Raw genomic sequence first — 15897 nt, 5'->3', positions numbered from 1 at the left:
GGGCCTTATTTTAGGAAGTTTGGCGAAAGAGCCAGTGTAGATAATATCGTTGAAGTGGAAGAAGAGGAAGAAGAAAAGGAACCGCATGAATCATCAGTTCGTAACATCAACAATAGTAACAGATACACCGGGTTCGTCCAACAATTCCACTACATTGGCAGTAGCAGTTCCAAAGCAAGCCCGTAGACACCCAAACCCCGTAAAGATAAGTCTATAAAGATAAAGTAACCAGCAAACAGCTAAGTAACCAGCTCAGCAACAACATTGCTCAGCGTACTGATACACCAAAGCACAACCAGCCCCCACCCGACCTTCCTGTCCATGATCCACTTATTCATTGGGACGACGATCAACAAGCCGACTAGCGTAATCAGCAGCGTGGCACCGCTGATGATGAGGACCTTCGAGATGGCGATCTCGTAGGAGCCGCCGTTGACGGCTACGGTTTCCGGGTTGGCGTTCAGGGTCATGTAGAGACCGCCTAGGCCGATGCCGAGGAGGATGTTGAGCATGGGGCCGCCGAAGCAGGCGCTTAGGGCCATGACGGGGTAGCCGAGGCGGGCGACGGTGATGTCTGCGACGAGGTCGCCGAGGGAGTTGCCGACGGCGAAGACTGTGAGGCCCAGTAGGGAGTCGCTGATGTTGAGGATGACGCCGAGGGTTTTGAGCAGGTTGACTACTTCTGTGGCTATTGTTGCGATCCAGGAGATGGCGACGATGAAGCCTAGGAGGGCGAGGAAGGGGCGGACGGCGTTGATGGGTTGGGGGGAGCGGGTTTGGCGAGCGCTTGCTGTGAGGCCGAAGAGGCAGGCTAGGGAGAATAGGAGGGCGACCATGGAGGGGAGGAGGAGATTACGGGGTTGGAGGTCGGGGTCTGTGGCGGTCCAAGTGATGAGGGATACGAAGAAGGGCCCTGTGAAGAGCTGCGTGCAGACTAGCCATTGGCACCACTCTCTGGATGACTGTGGCGAGCTGTCTGCGGGGGGCGGAGGGGGTGGGAGTTCTGAGTCCCAGCGACGTCTGTTCTGCACTGGTTGGACTTTGCCGTTCTGGTCGGGTTGATGGATTGCCGTAGGACTGTAGTCAGGTGGCAGGAGCAATGGGCTGTCCTCTGGGAGTCGCACGCGCGGGCCAGGTGAGTTGTCGTCGATTGGGGAGACATCGGGACCAGACGAGGCGTCTGACCCGGGTTGCGCGGGTTCCACAACGGGGAGCGTGATGGTCAACAGGAACACACTGGGGGCCGCGATGATGCCCAAAAGACGCTCCCCGAAACCCTTCGCCCCCCAGCCGTAGAGGGTGGGAAAGAGGACAGGCACGCAAGACCGGAGAAGAAGAGACCACGACCGTCTCCACGAGTAAGATGTGATCGAGGGGCTGCGACACTCTTCAAAGATACGGTCGTGGACCTGCAGCGCCTCTGTCGGGGTCGAAGCCGACGGGAGCCGTATGCTTGGAGCCCTGGAGGTCGGGACGGATGTATCCAGAAACGGAGGAAATGGGCTGGAGGGACTCTCCAGTTGGGTGTCCGCACTGCCCCGGGCAAATGCCGTGCCGCGGGGGGATACGTCGATCGGGGAGCGGGATTGAGGCGTCTCGGCCTGGTAATTAGGCTGATGGAAAACGTCCGGGGGCGCTAGTAAGTTTGGGCTTGGACTACGACTAGAGGGACCCGACGGCGGTGGAGTCAGCCTTGACGTCGTTCCACGCTCGTCTTGAGGACTCGACGTGGCCGGGGGTGATCCACCATCGCCGACAGACGGTCTACTGACGGTTAAAAGGGGACGGGTCTCCCCAGGGTGGAAGAAGCTTGTGTCTAGCCTCAGACCCGCGGCGTCGTTGGCGGACACGGCTCGCACGCGAGAAGTCCCCCCTTCACTGTCGACGAACAGGCGGTCCGCGGCCATGTGTCGGTCACTCCGCGGATGGGACGCGACAGACCTGTTGTCCTGGTCGAGAGACCCGTCGAGGCCGGTCGGCCCATCCTGATGGACATTTTTCGACCTCTGCAATGACGAGAGGACGGACTGAAACTCCAGGGCTCCGACCAGGCTCGGTCTGATGGGGTTCAAGGTGTTCCGTCTGCGTACGGAGGGGCGGATGACGTGCATGTTGTCCCGGATCTCGGCCAGGTAACGGTTGCGAGTCTCATCATCCTCCTCCTCCCCGTCTCTCCAGACGGGCACGTCGGGTTCCTCGAGGGATCCGAAATCCTCGACGGAGACGCCGGGCAGGAGGCTCGCCGACTCCGACGCAACTATCGGATCGTCGTCGTCGAATTCTTCGATGTCGAGCTCCTGGTTCTCGGGGATATTGAAATGAGACCGGGCCACGACACTCCGATCATACGACCGACGTTGGCGTACGATGTACCAGTGCCAGGTGACGACGAGGAACACATAGAAGCAATAGAGACCCACCATCGTGGCCGACTCCCAGACGTGCAGACGACCATCGGCCAACATCAGCATACTGAAGCTCACCGCCACGACGAAATAGCCGACGTCACGGACGAAACTCCTCCGGGCGACCTTGAACGGGCGGACAAGCGCCATGGAACCAGCCACGACCGAGGTGATAAAGCCCGCCGCTCCCAGAAGCTCCCCGACGGCCAAGCTCCCGCTGTTGGACTTCATGGCGGCAAACGTGGAGAAAACATCCGGGCTTCCATTCCCAAAAGCCAGGAAGGTGACGCCCGTCAGACTTTCGCTCAAGCCGAGAACACTGGCCAAGGTGCTGAGATCGATGCAGAGGAAGTCGCTGGCGGCGATGCCGATGGTGCTGAAAAGGAGGGACAGCCATAGGACAAGGATGAGGAAAGCGACGGGTTTGGCATCGGCCAGGGAGCAGTAGTAGAAGTGGAGATAAGAGAGCAAGCCGTCTTCATAGTCGAGGCAGTTGGTACGGACGAAGGCGCACTGATCCTTGGCGTGTCGGACCAAGCGGCACTATAAAAGGGTGGCGCAGATGGTCAGCTGGGCTAACTTCGAGCTAATATTTATGATGTGGCGATCATAGTCCATCACACGAGAGACAGAGGGGGGAGATACCTCTAGTTCGTCATGGACGCCCCGTTTTTGAATGAGCTTATCGGACGTAGTTGGTAGCTGGACTCGGGTTGCAGCATTTTCGAAGTGACGGACGACCCAACTGAAGGCCACCAGGGCCGTCAAAATAAAGAGGGAATAGTAGAACGGCCGCACCGAGTATTGGCGCCTGTTGCGATGCGTCTTCCCTCGGATCAAGGGAGGTAGAGGGGGAGAAGATAACGGTAGATGGGACATGATGACGAGAGGACGGGCCGCATTATGAACGGCAGGAGAGTCTAGGAAAGTTCATCGAGCCGGGAGAAATGCTGAGAAAGGGATATGGTCGTCGAACAGAGTAGAAATAAATGGATGTGGAGAACGAAACGTGGAAAATTGGAGACTGGAGAGAGCGAGAGTTGTCGGAGATTGAGGAAGGGGAGCAGAAGGGGGGGAGGGATGATCCATCGAAGTATATTTAATATGCAGTCTGTGAGGGGGATCGTTCCAATATTCTGTCCATCCATGTAGATCACTCATCGATCCGTCTAAATATATTAAAAAAAGGGTCTGACAGAATCAGATCTCAAGCCATCCTGATCCTGTAGACAAATGCGATAAGACGAGAGGGAGAGAGAGAGAGAGAGAGAGAGAGAGAGAAAGAGATCATGTCTGATGTCATCACCGTATGGTACGGTACGGTACCATACAGACTCGCACGATGCACAAGTAAGAGATGACTAATTATGCAATCAGGTGACACCCCGATTGGGCAGGTTGTTTTTGTTGATGCGGCTTGTTTGGCTCGGAAATCTCTCCCTCATCACCATCAATCAACACCATCGTCAGCATCATCCTCTTCTCCGACATCACAATCATACTCATCATACCAACCACGCTCTCCAATCATACGCTTTTCGATAAACTCTCGCTCCGTCATTCTCCACTGATATGAGCCAGAACGCTCATTGACCCCTCCCCCATCCGCCGTCCCCCTCCCTATCGTGATCCATTCTCTATCAACACCCCGCCAGTCCTGGTAGTCTTCCGATCCCTTACTGCCGGGGTCAATTATTAGCAATCATGCCCCGCGTGGCTAATTCCAAGCATCGCCGCTCTGGCGGTGCTTCCACCCCCCATAAGAACTCGCCCATCAAGTGCGCATCCTCCCCTCCAACCTCGTTGTCACGGGACAACCCCGCCCCTCCCTTTTCATCGTACGCAAATAACCAGTGGCACAAGACTAACTCGGTCCAAGGATCCCTCTCAATGATGATATGGGAGAAAAGGCCGCCCGCATGGAGGCCCGACAAGCCCGTTATGATCGTCAGATGGACCAGATCAAAGCCGCCGTCAAGACCCCGTTACCCCCCCGCAGATACACCAGCTACGATCGCGGTCAAAGTGTGAGCCCGGGCGGCACCCCGCGCGGCTCGGGCAGTCGCCGTCGCGAAAGCGATGTCAATCGCCAACGCGCCGTCACCCCCATGAAGCGCGTACCCATCCTGGCCAACTTTGAAGAGTGGATGAAGATGGCCACCGACAACAAGATCAACGCCAACAACTCTTGGAATTTCGCCCTCATCGACTACTTCCATGACATGTCCCTGCTCAAGGAGGGCGACGGCGTGAACTTCCAAAAGGCCAGCTGCACTTTAGATGGCTGCGTCAAGATTTATACCAGTCGAGTGGACAGTGTCGCGACGGAAACCGGGAAGCTGCTCAGTGGTTTGGCCGACAGCCGCGACCGAAAAGCCCGCGAAGCCGATGCCGATGGCGAGGACGGCGAGGACGAAGACGAAGAAGGGACCCGGAAATCCCGCCGAAAGGTACGGTGACCCCCTATCCCACATCGTCCCAACCCGCCATACTGACTCTAGCCTCCCTAGGCCCGTACCCACGAAGCGACCCTGGCGCCCTCGTTTGCCGCCCTCCAACTGAAAAAGTTTGAACTCGAATTCTCCGTCGATCCCCTCTTCAAGAAGGCATCCGCCGATTTCGACGAAGGCGGCGCCAAGGGCCTCCTCCTGAACCATCTGGCCATTGATGGCCAAGGGCGAATCGTGTTCGATAGCAGCGACGATGCGGCCGAGGAGACCCCGAAAGAAGGGGACGAGTCGCGTGAGTCCTCGGAAGATCCGGACCAGCAGGGCACCCCCCCGCCGGCCAAGTCGGCCCCCGAGAGTACGTTTGAGGACAGCATTGAGATCGACATCGGCCCCCTAGCCCGCCAATTCTTTCCCGACTTGGAACGCCTGGAAGCGCAGGACATTTGTCCCTCGCTCAAGAACTTGGACCTGGGAGACCCAAGCGGATCCTTGGATATCCCGCTGCTCAAAGCGCCCGAGGAGTGGCGTCAGGACAAAGACCCCGGGGAGGACAGCCACATGAATGACTCGTCGGGCATTATGCTTGATGATGACAACGCGGTCGGTTTCGACGACGATGATGCGTCACTGGCGGGCTTTGACCTCAGCGGCGACACGGGTTTCGGCGACGGCGGCGAGGCCTGGGCGCGTGAAGCGGCCCTGGAGCCGATGCTCAAGGTCCATCGTGTGGAGCAAGACGGCGAGGAGAATCCCGACGGCGACGCGTTCGACAACGACACTTACTCCATCTCCCTCACGCACCAGCCCGACAAGCGAGACCATGAGAACATCCTCAGCTACTTCGATAACGCGCTCCAAAAGAACTGGGCCGGTCCGGAGCACTGGAAGATCCGCCGCATCAAAGAACACACGGCGGCCACCGCGTCCAACGCGGCTCCCAAGCCACGGAAAGAGAAGGAACCTTTTGAGATCGACTTCAGCCTCCCTCTGGACCCGTCCGTTTCCGAGCTGATATACACCCCCGCCAGCTCCAACTCCGCCATCTCCCTCCCCAAGACCCAATGGAAGACCAAAGGGCGCAATCTCCTCCCAGACGACAAGCATTTCAACTCCCGACAACTACTGCGTCTGTTCCTGAAGCCCAAGGCCCGGATGGGTTCCCGGAAGCTGGTCGGATCTCGGTCATTCAACCAGCGACGGCAGGACCAGACCTCCGGCCACGGGGAGATGGACGAGGCGTTCTGGGCCAATCATAAGACGGAGGCGAACGAAGGTCCGGATGAAGGTGCGCCGGGCGCCTACGATGCGGACTTCTTCGCGGATGACGATGGTCTCGCGTTCCCCAATGGCCTTGGTTTGGGTGACGATGAAGACGACAATCTGCCGTTTGCCGACGCCCGCGAAATGCTGTCGCCGCCGCCAGATGGGCAACCAGGGGCGGCGACGGGCGACGCGGGCGGGGCCACCGGGCTCAGTGCCCTCCTGAACATGGTCGGAGCCACCCCGGGTTCTTCCCAACAGGGGCCTGGCGGCTACGGATCCCAACTAGTCACGCAGGGTGGCCGGAGAGCGCGCCCCGACTACGTGGCATACGCTCGGGTCGCCAAGAAGGTCGACGTGCGACGGCTGAAGTTGGAGATGTGGAAGGGGATGGGAGAGCGGCTCATCGCCTCGTCCCAGTTCGATTCCGCCTCTTCTGCGGCGGCCGTCTCCAGTCCAGCTCGGCCACAGCCAGAAGAAAGCGGACCCGACGCACCTCCCAGCTCCTCGCCGCAGGACAAGGGTCTGATCCCTGGAAGCGAGGGTGCAGAGGACCAGAACCAGTTACGATTCACGCGCGTCATGAACGCCCTCAAATCAGTCTACGCCCCCGAGACCCTCCGCGACATCAGCACCTCTTTCGGATTCATTTGCCTACTCCATCTAGCCAACGAACAAGGACTCATCCTCAAAAACGACGACGCCCTCAGCAACCTCGGCGCCGGCAAGTTAGAGGAAATTTTCATCGCCAAAGATGCGAACGCCGTCCTCGAAGAAGGAGCAATGTAAGCGCCGAGGGTCCATGTATAGCCTAGGACCCCTCAGCTCTCTTCTCCTTTTTTCCCTTCGTTGTATGCTGTATGAAAGATGATGTTGCATGACCTATGGTAGTATACATGGGTTGCGGTTGCTCGAGTTTGGTTGATTGATTGATTGATTTATGTTCGTGGGAAAGGCGTCATTGGTATGGGCTGTGCTCTCTGGGTAGGGGCGGGCGTGGGTTTCTTATTTTACTTTACTTTATGAAACTGAACACAATTCTGATATTCATGATTAGCTGGGCTAAGAATTACTTGGTATCCGTAGCAGGTGATTGATAGGATTGTAAAGATTGAGTTCCATAATATGTTTGTATGGGTAAACAATTACCTAGCTAGGCGCAACTAGCGATGCAGGGCTATGTATGTATGGTGCTAAATAAACCTCATTTAATCTTTGTTGTATACAGCCCGTCCACAGTGAAGAGTCTGGGACGGGAGTGAGAGCGAGAGCACCCATAGAAGACGGGTAAGAAAGAGTGTGTGTATGTGTCAGAGAGAGACAATGCAGATGGAAAGAAAGGAGATAAAGAAAGATGACTCGCAGAATGGTATAATAGACGTATTTAACATGAGTAAAAGCAAAGACAAACAGGTACACATTATAACAGATAGGTTGAGGATTTCCCTTGCCTTAGGCCACTTACAACACAAAAGAAAAGAGAAAAAGGAAAACAGAAGAAGAAGAAGACGAAAGAAAAAGACAAAAGAAAAAGAAGACACTTTCCAACTATATGTTGGCGATGAGCGGATACAGCACCATCGAATGAACACACTGCCGCTTCCAGAAGCATAGATGAATCAATCATTTGGCAGGTTTCTTTTTTTTATTTTCTAAATTTTCTTCTTTTTTTTCCCTCTCATTCTTCTTTTTTTTTTTTGCCTTTTCTCTTCTTTCTTTTCCCTTTCAGCCTTTCGACCTCATGGTTCACTGTCGAGCATTCGGGGGGAAGCTGGAGGCCATGGGGCTGGTATACGCCTCAGGAATGGGAACGGAATCATATGTCCGCTCACCCGGGGCCGCCTCCATGTGTTGCGAGGGACCTTCCAACGGGGGCGACACGGGCGCCGGGGCGGGAGGGGCCGCGAATTCAGCCTGGTCCTGCTTGGGCGTCGCATGCTGCACGCGAATGGGAGGGGGCTGGAGTTGGAAGGTCGGTTGAGGCTTCGCGGGGGAGCGGGGCGTCGCGAACTGGGTAGCACAGTATTCGCCATTCTCAGCGGCGGAATACGGGTCCTGCGCCGGCCCTGCGGTCACGAACGGCGTCTTCGGGGTGCGCGGGAAGCCGGGCGTGTTGGGAGCCGACTGGACTCGCAGCTGGGCGAGATACAGGTCGGAGCGGGCTTTGTCACGACGGTCCATCGACTTCATCAGCCGCCGCTTGGTCCAGAAGCGGTAGAAGACAACGGCGTAGATAAGGATGATCAAGACCTCGATGACAATCTCGATGACGGCGCACACTAGTCCCCAATCCTACCACCAGTTTTAGTATGAAGCCTCAGGAGAGGAAGATAGGGAGGGTTGACTCACCTGCAGACGACAGAGCAGAGCGTAATCAATGTCATTGTGAAATAACTTCTCCCGGGGATTCTGCTTGCAGGACCAGCCCCACAGGTCCTTACCGTCCCCTTTGGCCTTTTCACTCTGGTAGAGGGCGGCGGCGACGACCCACATGATCAGACTGAAGGCGAAAAAGCAGACGGAAAAGGTGGTGTAGTAGACGGCCACCTTTTCGGCGCGTTTGTGACCGCCTTTCCAGTAGGCCCAAAAGACCATCAAACAGGCGGCCAGCGAGACGACCGAGACGGCCAGAAGAAGGTACTGGGTCCACGGGTTCGTGCCATTGGCCCATGCGGGGAAGCCGCTGCGGGAAGGCAGGGCCTTGGTGGCATGAAAGATGGTCAACGTGGTGGCCAGGATGGTCAAGATGATCAGACTGCAGCCAAAATTGACGAAACGCAGGAAGATCTTGGCGATGCGGACCCGGAGTTTAATTCTCTGGGGTTTGTTAGCCACGTCTATCCTGACTGGGGGGAATGGGGCGGAATCTACTCACCAAATCGCGCGCGTTCTCCTCCTCGGCCGACTTTTCTTGCTTCTCCACATAGAACTCCTCCCGGAAAGTGGGGCTAAGCGGGTTCAAGGTGCGTCCCGGCGTGCCGGGAACCTTGAGGGCACTCCGAAGGGGAGAGGCCGGGGCATGGTGATGGGCATGATGCGCCGGGTCGGCCGCGGTGACATAGCCAAAGCCCATGTCAGAGACATCGGGTGGGGTCTGGGATTGATGTGGAGGAGGGTCGGCGAAGGGGGACTTGTGGGCCGTGGGGTCGGTCGGGGAGTGAACCGTGGTCGCCTCAGCAAAACGAGCGGTCCGCGGACTCTTCAAGGAGGAGACAGTCGAGTCGGAGGAGCTTCGTTCTTGAGAAGCGACGGTTGGTTGCGCATGGGGAGCCATGGTTGACCGGAAGAGACAAGTATGAGCTTTACGATGAAGACCAGCTGGAGTGGTGAAGAGGGGAGAGCCTGCTCTCAACCTCTTGTCTGTCTCTTGACTTTCGTCTCTTTCTTTTCTTTTCTTTTGTCTACTCTCTCTTGTTGTCTCTTTCAGAAGACACAGGGAAGAGAGAGGAGGAAAAGGTCATTGACTGAACGGTAGAAGAGGATCCCAAAGGACGAGAGAAGGAGCAGGCGCCATGTTGGGAAGACGGTCTCTCTAAGTATAACGGGGTGAAGGACATGCTAAGCAGGGTTCCCTCGAATCAGATGTGATAACTGGAGGGGAAGGGCAGAGGAGGGTTGGTTAAGCGCCGGGGACGATGCAGGAAAAAGGTCGAGGATGCAGGAGTATGGAGGATGATTGGAGTGATGAGAAGCGCCGGGAAGAAGTGTGATGGATGCAGGATTGATCACAGTCGAATAGGATCACGATATGGGGTATTGTATGGATGGGGTATGGGTCGGTATAGAGATGGTATGGATGGGGATGGTAATGTTTCCATCTCTGTATGATACTTTCCAGGTATGTATGGTATGGTCAGGAGATGGTACGATCTGTATGGATACGTTTAGTCAGCCCCTCCCTGATCGATCTCGCATCTTCTCCAGTTGCAAGTCGAGCGGTCTTTTCTCTCGCTTTGATCTGATCCTGGACGAACTCGTCTTTTCTGTCAATCATATCTTAAAACTCAAGTCTCTTGTCCAGCCACTTGAATATCCCTATGCGGGAATCTCCAGATCGATCCAGATCGTCCGTGTCGAATGACTCCGTGCTGATACTCTGCCCCTTCACCTTCACACAAGGCTGATCGCTATTTTTATCCTGCATCCATCTCTCTCTCTTTCTTTTCTACTTTCTTGTTTTTTAATTTGTGTGATGTGTGATTGGATCTCATGGAATTGAATTGATTGTATTTTGCTATATACTTTTTTGACTGGATGCTTTGTTTGTCTGGATATCTTTCCCCTTTCCTTCACCTCTCTTCGGGATCTCCCTTTGGGGGAGGGTAATAAATAAATCAAAAAAAAAGGGACAAGAAAAGAACAACAGGTAAAGAAGAGAAAAGAGGCAAAGAAAGAGGGAGAGAGAGAGAGAGAGGGAAAGACAGCTGAGGTGCCAGCTCTGTTGGCCCACTTCTCCCCCCGGTCAGCTTGCGCCACACTTGGCTTTCCAGGTAAGAGAAATGAGGCCCACGCCAAAACACTACCTGACACTACACTGCCCTCTGAGCCATCTCACTCGTTCACTTCTTTCCCACCCCCCCCTTCTTACTTCTTAACTCGCTTTGCCTTTTTCTGTTTTCGCCTGGGCTGAGCCTCTTCGTCTTGCCTGGTTCCTTTTTCTCCCCCGGATATTTCCTCGCTATTTCATACTCTCCATCCCCCCTCCGGCTCAACCACATCATGACCCTCAAGCCACATCGCCTCACTCTTCTCTTTTCTGCCACCTAAATTGACATGACCTCGGTCCATATAGTCTCTTCTGTCGGTCGCCATCCATTCCAGGCTGGCGTCAATCCCTCCGAGTCCATGGCCGCGTTGATGCAGTCAAATAACGATTCTGTGGCGTTCTCCAATTCCTTACCTACCCCGTCTCACCCCGTCACCGCGAGTCCCTCGGATTCGGTCGCCTACCTGAAACACTCCAAACCTGATTCCTCTTTGACCTCGATCGCACACGCTGGGTTGAACGTCTCCCGACGCGGTGACTCTCTGCCACCCATGACCACGCCACCGTCCACCGCGGGCCCGACCGATCGGCCCTTGGACCAGGAGAAGGATGCGGAGCGCAACAGTTCGCAGGTCGCCCGTGAGGCCCTAGGCGCCAGCGAGAAGCAGCAACAACAACACCCGCTGCCACCCCCCACTGACGCCGTCGCCGTCTCCGATCACATGCAGGTCGATTCCCACTCCACCCCCGGGAATGCGCCCGACGCCTTTGCCGCCGCCGACCATGCCGCCTCCTCCCTGATGAACACCTCCACGGTCGCCAGTCCCGGTCCCATCGAGGACTCCGCCTCGCAGGATGGCGATCGTCCGCGCCATCGCGACGAGACCGAGCTGCTGCAGGACACCGGGAACAAGGCCTTCTCCTACCCCATGCCCACGGGCAACCTGGCCGACCCGCGTCGCGGCCTGAGTCTGCCGGGCTCCGGCTTCGGCAAGGCCGGCCAACGGTCGCCCTCGGCCAAGAAGCACCGCTGTCCCTACTGCGCCACCGAGTTCACTCGCCATCACAACCTCAAGAGCCATCTACTCACCCACAGCCAGGAGAAACCCTACGTCTGCCAAACCTGCCAGTCGCGCTTCCGCCGCCTCCACGACCTCAAGCGGCACACCAAGCTGCACACGGGCGAGCGTCCGCACATCTGCCCCAAGTGCGGTCGCCGCTTCGCCCGGGGCGATGCCCTGGCGCGCCACAACAAGGGCCAGGGCGGCTGTGCCGGCCGTCGGTCCAGCATGGGGAGCTACGCTCCCGACGATGAATACGGCGACCCGACGGGCCCCGGCGGTCCCGACGACTCCATGGAGGGGCTCGTCTACGCCGAGCCGGAGCGCATGGACGAGGAGGACGAGCGCCGCCTCAACATGCCGAGCATCAAGAAGCACGACCTTCCCGCCCCCAGCGGCGCCAGCTACCCCCCGCCCCGCCAGCCGAGCACCTATCCGCCCCTGGCTGCGGGGCGACCCTCGCCCGGCGGCTTGTTCCCGCCGGCCACCAGCCACGGCGGCTCCAGCGCGTCGGCCTCGCCCGTCTCGCAGCCCGGCAGCCTCACCTTCCCCCCCGCCGGTCACCAGGCCACGGGTCCTCCTCCCTCCGCCTTCCCGCCGGCCGGGGTCGCCGACAGCAGCCCGCGCCCGCTGTCCCCCAACGCCCTCGCCTCACACCCGGTCGGCCCCGGGCCCGACACCACGCCCCACCACCTCCATCGTCCCCATTCGCCCGGCATGACGCCGTCGTTTCAGCCGCCCTACGCCCGAACCGGGTCCATCTCCCAGGCACCGGTCCCCGGTTCCGCCCCGCCGCCGGGCCTGGGTCTGCCCCCGCCCCAGCCCGGTGCACCGCAGCTGCCGCCCCCGCCAGGCATGGCCTCGTCGGCGGATGCGCGCTTTACGCTCCACGCGCCCCCGCCGTCGGCCACCAAGCCGGGCCCAGACGGTCTTCCCACCAATGGCGGCCATCGGGCCGGGCCCCCCGATGGTGGCTACATCGATCCTGGCCGGGAACGGGAGGACAGTCTGTGGCGGTACATCCGGACGGTTCACGACGAGCTGGGCGCGCTGAAAAGCGAGGTTGCGACGCTCCGCGCCCAGCTGGCGTCCCATGCCGGTCCCACCGACCACAGCAACAGTCTCGCCGCCCCGGCGGTCTCATCGGCACAACTGGCGGGACATGAGACCAGTTCGGCCAGTCCGGCGCACCGGTGAGCGGCGACGTTTTGGAATATGCTCGCCTTTGTAGCCCGCACTCCCTCCATTCTTTATAATAATATTTTTATTTTTTTTTTATCCATTTTCCCTCTCCTGGCACCGCTCGACTGTCTCCTCTCTATTGTGGTCTTTTTATTCCCCCCCCTACATCTTCAGTGTCTGGCCTATACTCCTTCGCGGGATTTTTTCCGTCCATGCTCTTCCTTCCCTCTTTCTGGTCTCGCCATCCGCCTCTTATCGCTTTCATGATACGCCGAACTGATGATGAAAATTGGAGTCTCCGAGACGCGATCTTTCTGACACCGTGTGCCCTGACCCATCCCGGCATTCTGTCTCTTCACCCCCTGTCCTATACGACGGTTCATTTTATTCTATTCTCCTACAAGATGCTTAGTTTCTTCTGCGTCGGATTGTTGCTTGTAATCATCCTCCCGTCATCTTTCCCCCACTTGCCTGTCTTAGCCTTCTTGTCTGTATTGAGCATGTTGTACGTATTGCATCAGCATTATCTTGTCGGATCCAAGGAGCCAGGAGTCTAGGGGCACAATCGGGTTCCTCTTTATTTTCCTCGTCCTTCTTATCTTTATTCATCTTCTATCTATCCTGTTATCGCTTGATAGTCTAACCGTTTTGGATTTCTTTGTTCATACTTTATGGAGGCATTAATGCAACCGATCAGATCCACACATACGAGAGATCTTGGACAGAATTATCCATTGATTCATTCATCGTATGGGCTGCCCTGCCATGCCACTAGGTCTGACTAGATAGTCCTATATCCCTACCATGATTGTGATCATTTTTGTATTTTCCATCTGCGCATGCATCTGACCGTAAACTATATCCTGTGGCTTCCGCTCTATCGAACGCCTCCCGTCTTTATCACCCTGGTAACCTCAACCCCAGCCCCAACCCCGCCCGATGTCTGACGGCGTTGGAGCTAGGGGATGGGACGTCGACTGGACTATTGCCCATTTGGCTCATCAGGGTTTGACTGGGAACATTGCAGAGGAGGAGTAAAAGAGCAATACGGAGTAATACATGTATGTGTATATCGGATAGATGTGAAAATCTATTCTATTCTTCCATTCCCCATCAATGCATCTATATATCATCAGTCATAAACAAACATAACCCACCGTCCAATCTATAATACACCCAATAATAATGAGAATCATAACCCAGCATCACAAACACAATCAAAGACAGCGCACCCCCGGCCCCACACTCCCCGTATCAAACAGCTCAACGAGCCCCGCCCCAATCGCCTCCTCCAACACCCACCGGAACGTCATCCCATACAGATCCTTCCACTTCTTCGTCCTGCCGGGCAAAACCCCCGTGAACTCGCCCCTCATCCGCTTAGCCACGCTGGAGCCCGACTCCGTCTCGACGGCCCCGTTCCAGCGGTCTCGTAGCAGAGAGAGTGGCACCTCACGCGAGCTGGACTTCTTCAAGATGGTGACGAGGTGGGTTCGGCCTGCGCCTAGGAGGCGGAGGTAGGGGCCTGTGTTGGGGAGGGAGAGGAAGAGGGTTGCGGTGTGGAAGTGGGATTGGGAGCGGTTGGTGGGGGTGGTATTGGGGCGTGGGCTATCGCTTCCACTGCTGGATCGGCTGGCGGTGTTGCCGGCTGTTGTGGTGATGGAGGAGGGGAGACTGGGGAGGGAGGCCATGTTGGAGGAGCCTTTGGCGAGGGAGGATGAGGAGACGAGGAATCCGGCGCGCACGAGGGATGTGTATTCTGGGGGGGAGAACAGTATGCCGGGTACGGCCGAGGTGTTTCCTATTCGGGTGAGGACGGAGAGGAATTTGTCTGATGTGGGTGTTAATGAGAAGATAGCTTTGCCTGGGATAACGGGGGGCGAATACCTTTCAGCGACGGATCTAAGGCGTTACTATCCCGTACAAGCCGTTCCCAATCCTCCACCAGAACAAGACAGTCGCCCAGCCCGGCGGCATCGTTGCCACGCCCGGGCACCACCAGCCGACGCACCCGGCCGGTAGACACCAACTCCATGACCTCCTTTTCCACCCTTGTCGGCGCATCCAGCAAGGTATGGACGTGAGCCACCGAAACCAAAGGGGGCAGCGAGCGGCGAAAGTTCAGCACCTCCGCGATCCGGGTGCTGTTCATTCCCGCCCGCTGGGGAATCTCGTCGAAGATACTGTCGCGGATGTAACTCAAGGCTTGCACGACGTTCTCCACCGGTGCGGTCTCGGGGATGTATCGCGACAACCCGACGTCTGGGAGGGGGTCTGTGTCTTCGTCTGCTGCATCGGGTGCCCTGGTGGTGGTGGCCTTGCGACGTGCGTGGCCGGCGAAGGGCGAGGCGCGGGGTTTTGAGTCTGCGGGTTTCCGTCGCCTCTTCTGCACCCCGGAGACGGGAGCAGATGTGACCCGTAGGGGCATGACGCGGGTATATATCGAGGTAGATGAGGATCGAGTGGAGTGAGTAGTAGATGACTGGAACCGTATAGGTTCTCCGGACTTGGTTGGATAAAGTCGAGCGCCTGCCTCAGGCAGCACAGATAAGGGCGCGATCGGCACACGTGACACGGGCGATCGCCCGGTGGACTCCGTAACATACACATACCATATCTCAATACCAAGGGCACCTTATCTGACATCAACTGGCAGGAAATACGGTATGTAAGCTATTACTCCCCCCACCCAGAGTCTTTGACGCTTCACATGACGTATTGATAAGAAAGAAAGCAAGTCCAGCGGCTTCTTGTCTTTCTTACTTCTTCATTCCCTTCCAGCTTTCTCTTCTTCTTCTCTCTCTCTTCCTATCCTCACCTCCTATTTCATTGCATCTCGAAATTCAGACAGAAAAGCGATGAGTGCTGACTTTACAATTACCCTGTCAATTGCTTTCATCCCATCATAATTCTTGCATCTTTCCTGCATTAAGCCCCGGAATTCATACGCCTTGTATTTTTTCTTTTTCTTTTAGCTTCTCTCACGTGGTGAATATCTTCCATCCCACTTGTAGCTCTGTCCAGTTCTGGGACATTGCATAATTTTTCTCGAT

The 15897-nt window shown here is 56.8% G+C and overlaps 6 protein-coding genes across 6 annotated transcripts; 3 read left to right on the top strand and 3 right to left on the bottom strand.

Moving 5' to 3' along the window:
* Positions 1-70: 70 nt before the first annotated feature.
* BDW47DRAFT_108267 (sodium/calcium exchanger protein) lies at positions 71-3618 on the bottom strand. Its single transcript, XM_024813199.1, has 2 exons — positions 3051-3618; positions 71-2948 (listed from the first exon to the last, which is right to left on the bottom strand). Exons 1-2 carry the CDS (start codon positions 3282-3284, stop codon positions 240-242), a joined length of 2943 nt encoding a protein of 980 aa, XP_024670701.1. The 5' UTR covers positions 3285-3618; the 3' UTR covers positions 71-239.
* A 252-nt stretch (positions 3619-3870) lies between these two features.
* Positions 3871-7180, top strand: BDW47DRAFT_47712 (condensin subunit BRN1). Its single transcript, XM_024819130.1, has 3 exons — positions 3871-4183; positions 4285-4855; positions 4916-7180. The coding sequence occupies exons 1-3, from the start codon at positions 4110-4112 to the stop codon at positions 6902-6904; spliced, it is 2634 nt and encodes an 877-aa protein (XP_024670700.1). The 5' UTR covers positions 3871-4109; the 3' UTR covers positions 6905-7180.
* Positions 7181-7795: 615 nt separating this feature from the next.
* BDW47DRAFT_47697 (uncharacterized protein) lies at positions 7796-9626 on the bottom strand. Its single transcript, XM_024819129.1, has 3 exons — positions 8991-9626; positions 8465-8932; positions 7796-8407 (listed from the first exon to the last, which is right to left on the bottom strand). The coding sequence occupies exons 1-3, from the start codon at positions 9387-9389 to the stop codon at positions 7862-7864; spliced, it is 1413 nt and encodes a 470-aa protein (XP_024670699.1). The 5' UTR covers positions 9390-9626; the 3' UTR covers positions 7796-7861.
* Positions 9627-10542: 916 nt separating this feature from the next.
* On the top strand, positions 10543-12958 carry BDW47DRAFT_132680 (C2H2 zinc finger protein). Its single transcript, XM_024817630.1, has one exon. It carries the CDS (start codon positions 10889-10891, stop codon positions 12857-12859), a length of 1971 nt encoding a protein of 656 aa, XP_024670698.1. The 5' UTR covers positions 10543-10888; the 3' UTR covers positions 12860-12958.
* On the top strand, positions 12456-13583 carry BDW47DRAFT_108260 (uncharacterized protein). Its single transcript, XM_024813198.1, has one exon. It carries the CDS (start codon positions 13057-13059, stop codon positions 13399-13401), a length of 345 nt encoding a protein of 114 aa, XP_024670697.1. The 5' UTR covers positions 12456-13056; the 3' UTR covers positions 13402-13583.
* Positions 13584-14009: 426 nt separating this feature from the next.
* BDW47DRAFT_47674 (Stk19 family serine/threonine-protein kinase) lies at positions 14010-15606 on the bottom strand. The gene is made up of 2 exons (XM_024819128.1): positions 14732-15606; positions 14010-14675 (listed from the first exon to the last, which is right to left on the bottom strand). Exons 1-2 carry the CDS (start codon positions 15270-15272, stop codon positions 14062-14064), a joined length of 1155 nt encoding a protein of 384 aa, XP_024670696.1. The 5' UTR covers positions 15273-15606; the 3' UTR covers positions 14010-14061.
* Positions 15607-15897: the final 291 nt, after the last annotated feature.

The sequence above is a fragment of the Aspergillus candidus genome, assembly GCF_002847045.1.
Source record: "Aspergillus candidus strain CBS 102.13 unplaced genomic scaffold BDW47scaffold_33, whole genome shotgun sequence".
Taxonomy (NCBI): domain Eukaryota; kingdom Fungi; phylum Ascomycota; class Eurotiomycetes; order Eurotiales; family Aspergillaceae; genus Aspergillus; species Aspergillus candidus.
The sequence above is the reverse complement of the archived record's forward strand: the minus strand, read 5'-3'. Positions and strand labels throughout refer to the sequence as shown.

Coding starts and splice junctions, on each gene's coding strand:
- BDW47DRAFT_108267 (XM_024813199.1), bottom strand. CDS start 3,284: ATGTCCCATCTACCGTTATCTTCTCCCCCTCTACCTCCCTTGATCCGA. Junction 2,949..3,050: donor GCGTCCATGACGAACTAGAG/GTATCTCCCCCC, acceptor ACCCTTTTATAG/TGCCGCTTGGTCCGACACGC.
- BDW47DRAFT_47712 (XM_024819130.1), top strand. CDS start 4,110: ATGCCCCGCGTGGCTAATTCCAAGCATCGCCGCTCTGGCGGTGCTTCC. Junction 4,184..4,284: donor CATAAGAACTCGCCCATCAA/GTGCGCATCCTC, acceptor ACTCGGTCCAAG/GATCCCTCTCAATGATGATA. Junction 4,856..4,915: donor CCCGGAAATCCCGCCGAAAG/GTACGGTGACCC, acceptor TAGCCTCCCTAG/GCCCGTACCCACGAAGCGAC.
- BDW47DRAFT_47697 (XM_024819129.1), bottom strand. CDS start 9,389: ATGGCTCCCCATGCGCAACCAACCGTCGCTTCTCAAGAACGAAGCTCC. Junction 8,933..8,990: donor AGGAGAACGCGCGCGATTTG/GTGAGTAGATTC, acceptor AACAAACCCCAG/AGAATTAAACTCCGGGTCCG. Junction 8,408..8,464: donor CTCTGCTCTGTCGTCTGCAG/GTGAGTCAACCC, acceptor AACTGGTGGTAG/GATTGGGGACTAGTGTGCGC.
- BDW47DRAFT_132680 (XM_024817630.1), top strand. CDS start 10,889: ATGACCTCGGTCCATATAGTCTCTTCTGTCGGTCGCCATCCATTCCAG.
- BDW47DRAFT_108260 (XM_024813198.1), top strand. CDS start 13,057: ATGCTCTTCCTTCCCTCTTTCTGGTCTCGCCATCCGCCTCTTATCGCT.
- BDW47DRAFT_47674 (XM_024819128.1), bottom strand. CDS start 15,272: ATGCCCCTACGGGTCACATCTGCTCCCGTCTCCGGGGTGCAGAAGAGG. Junction 14,676..14,731: donor CTTAGATCCGTCGCTGAAAG/GTATTCGCCCCC, acceptor CACCCACATCAG/ACAAATTCCTCTCCGTCCTC.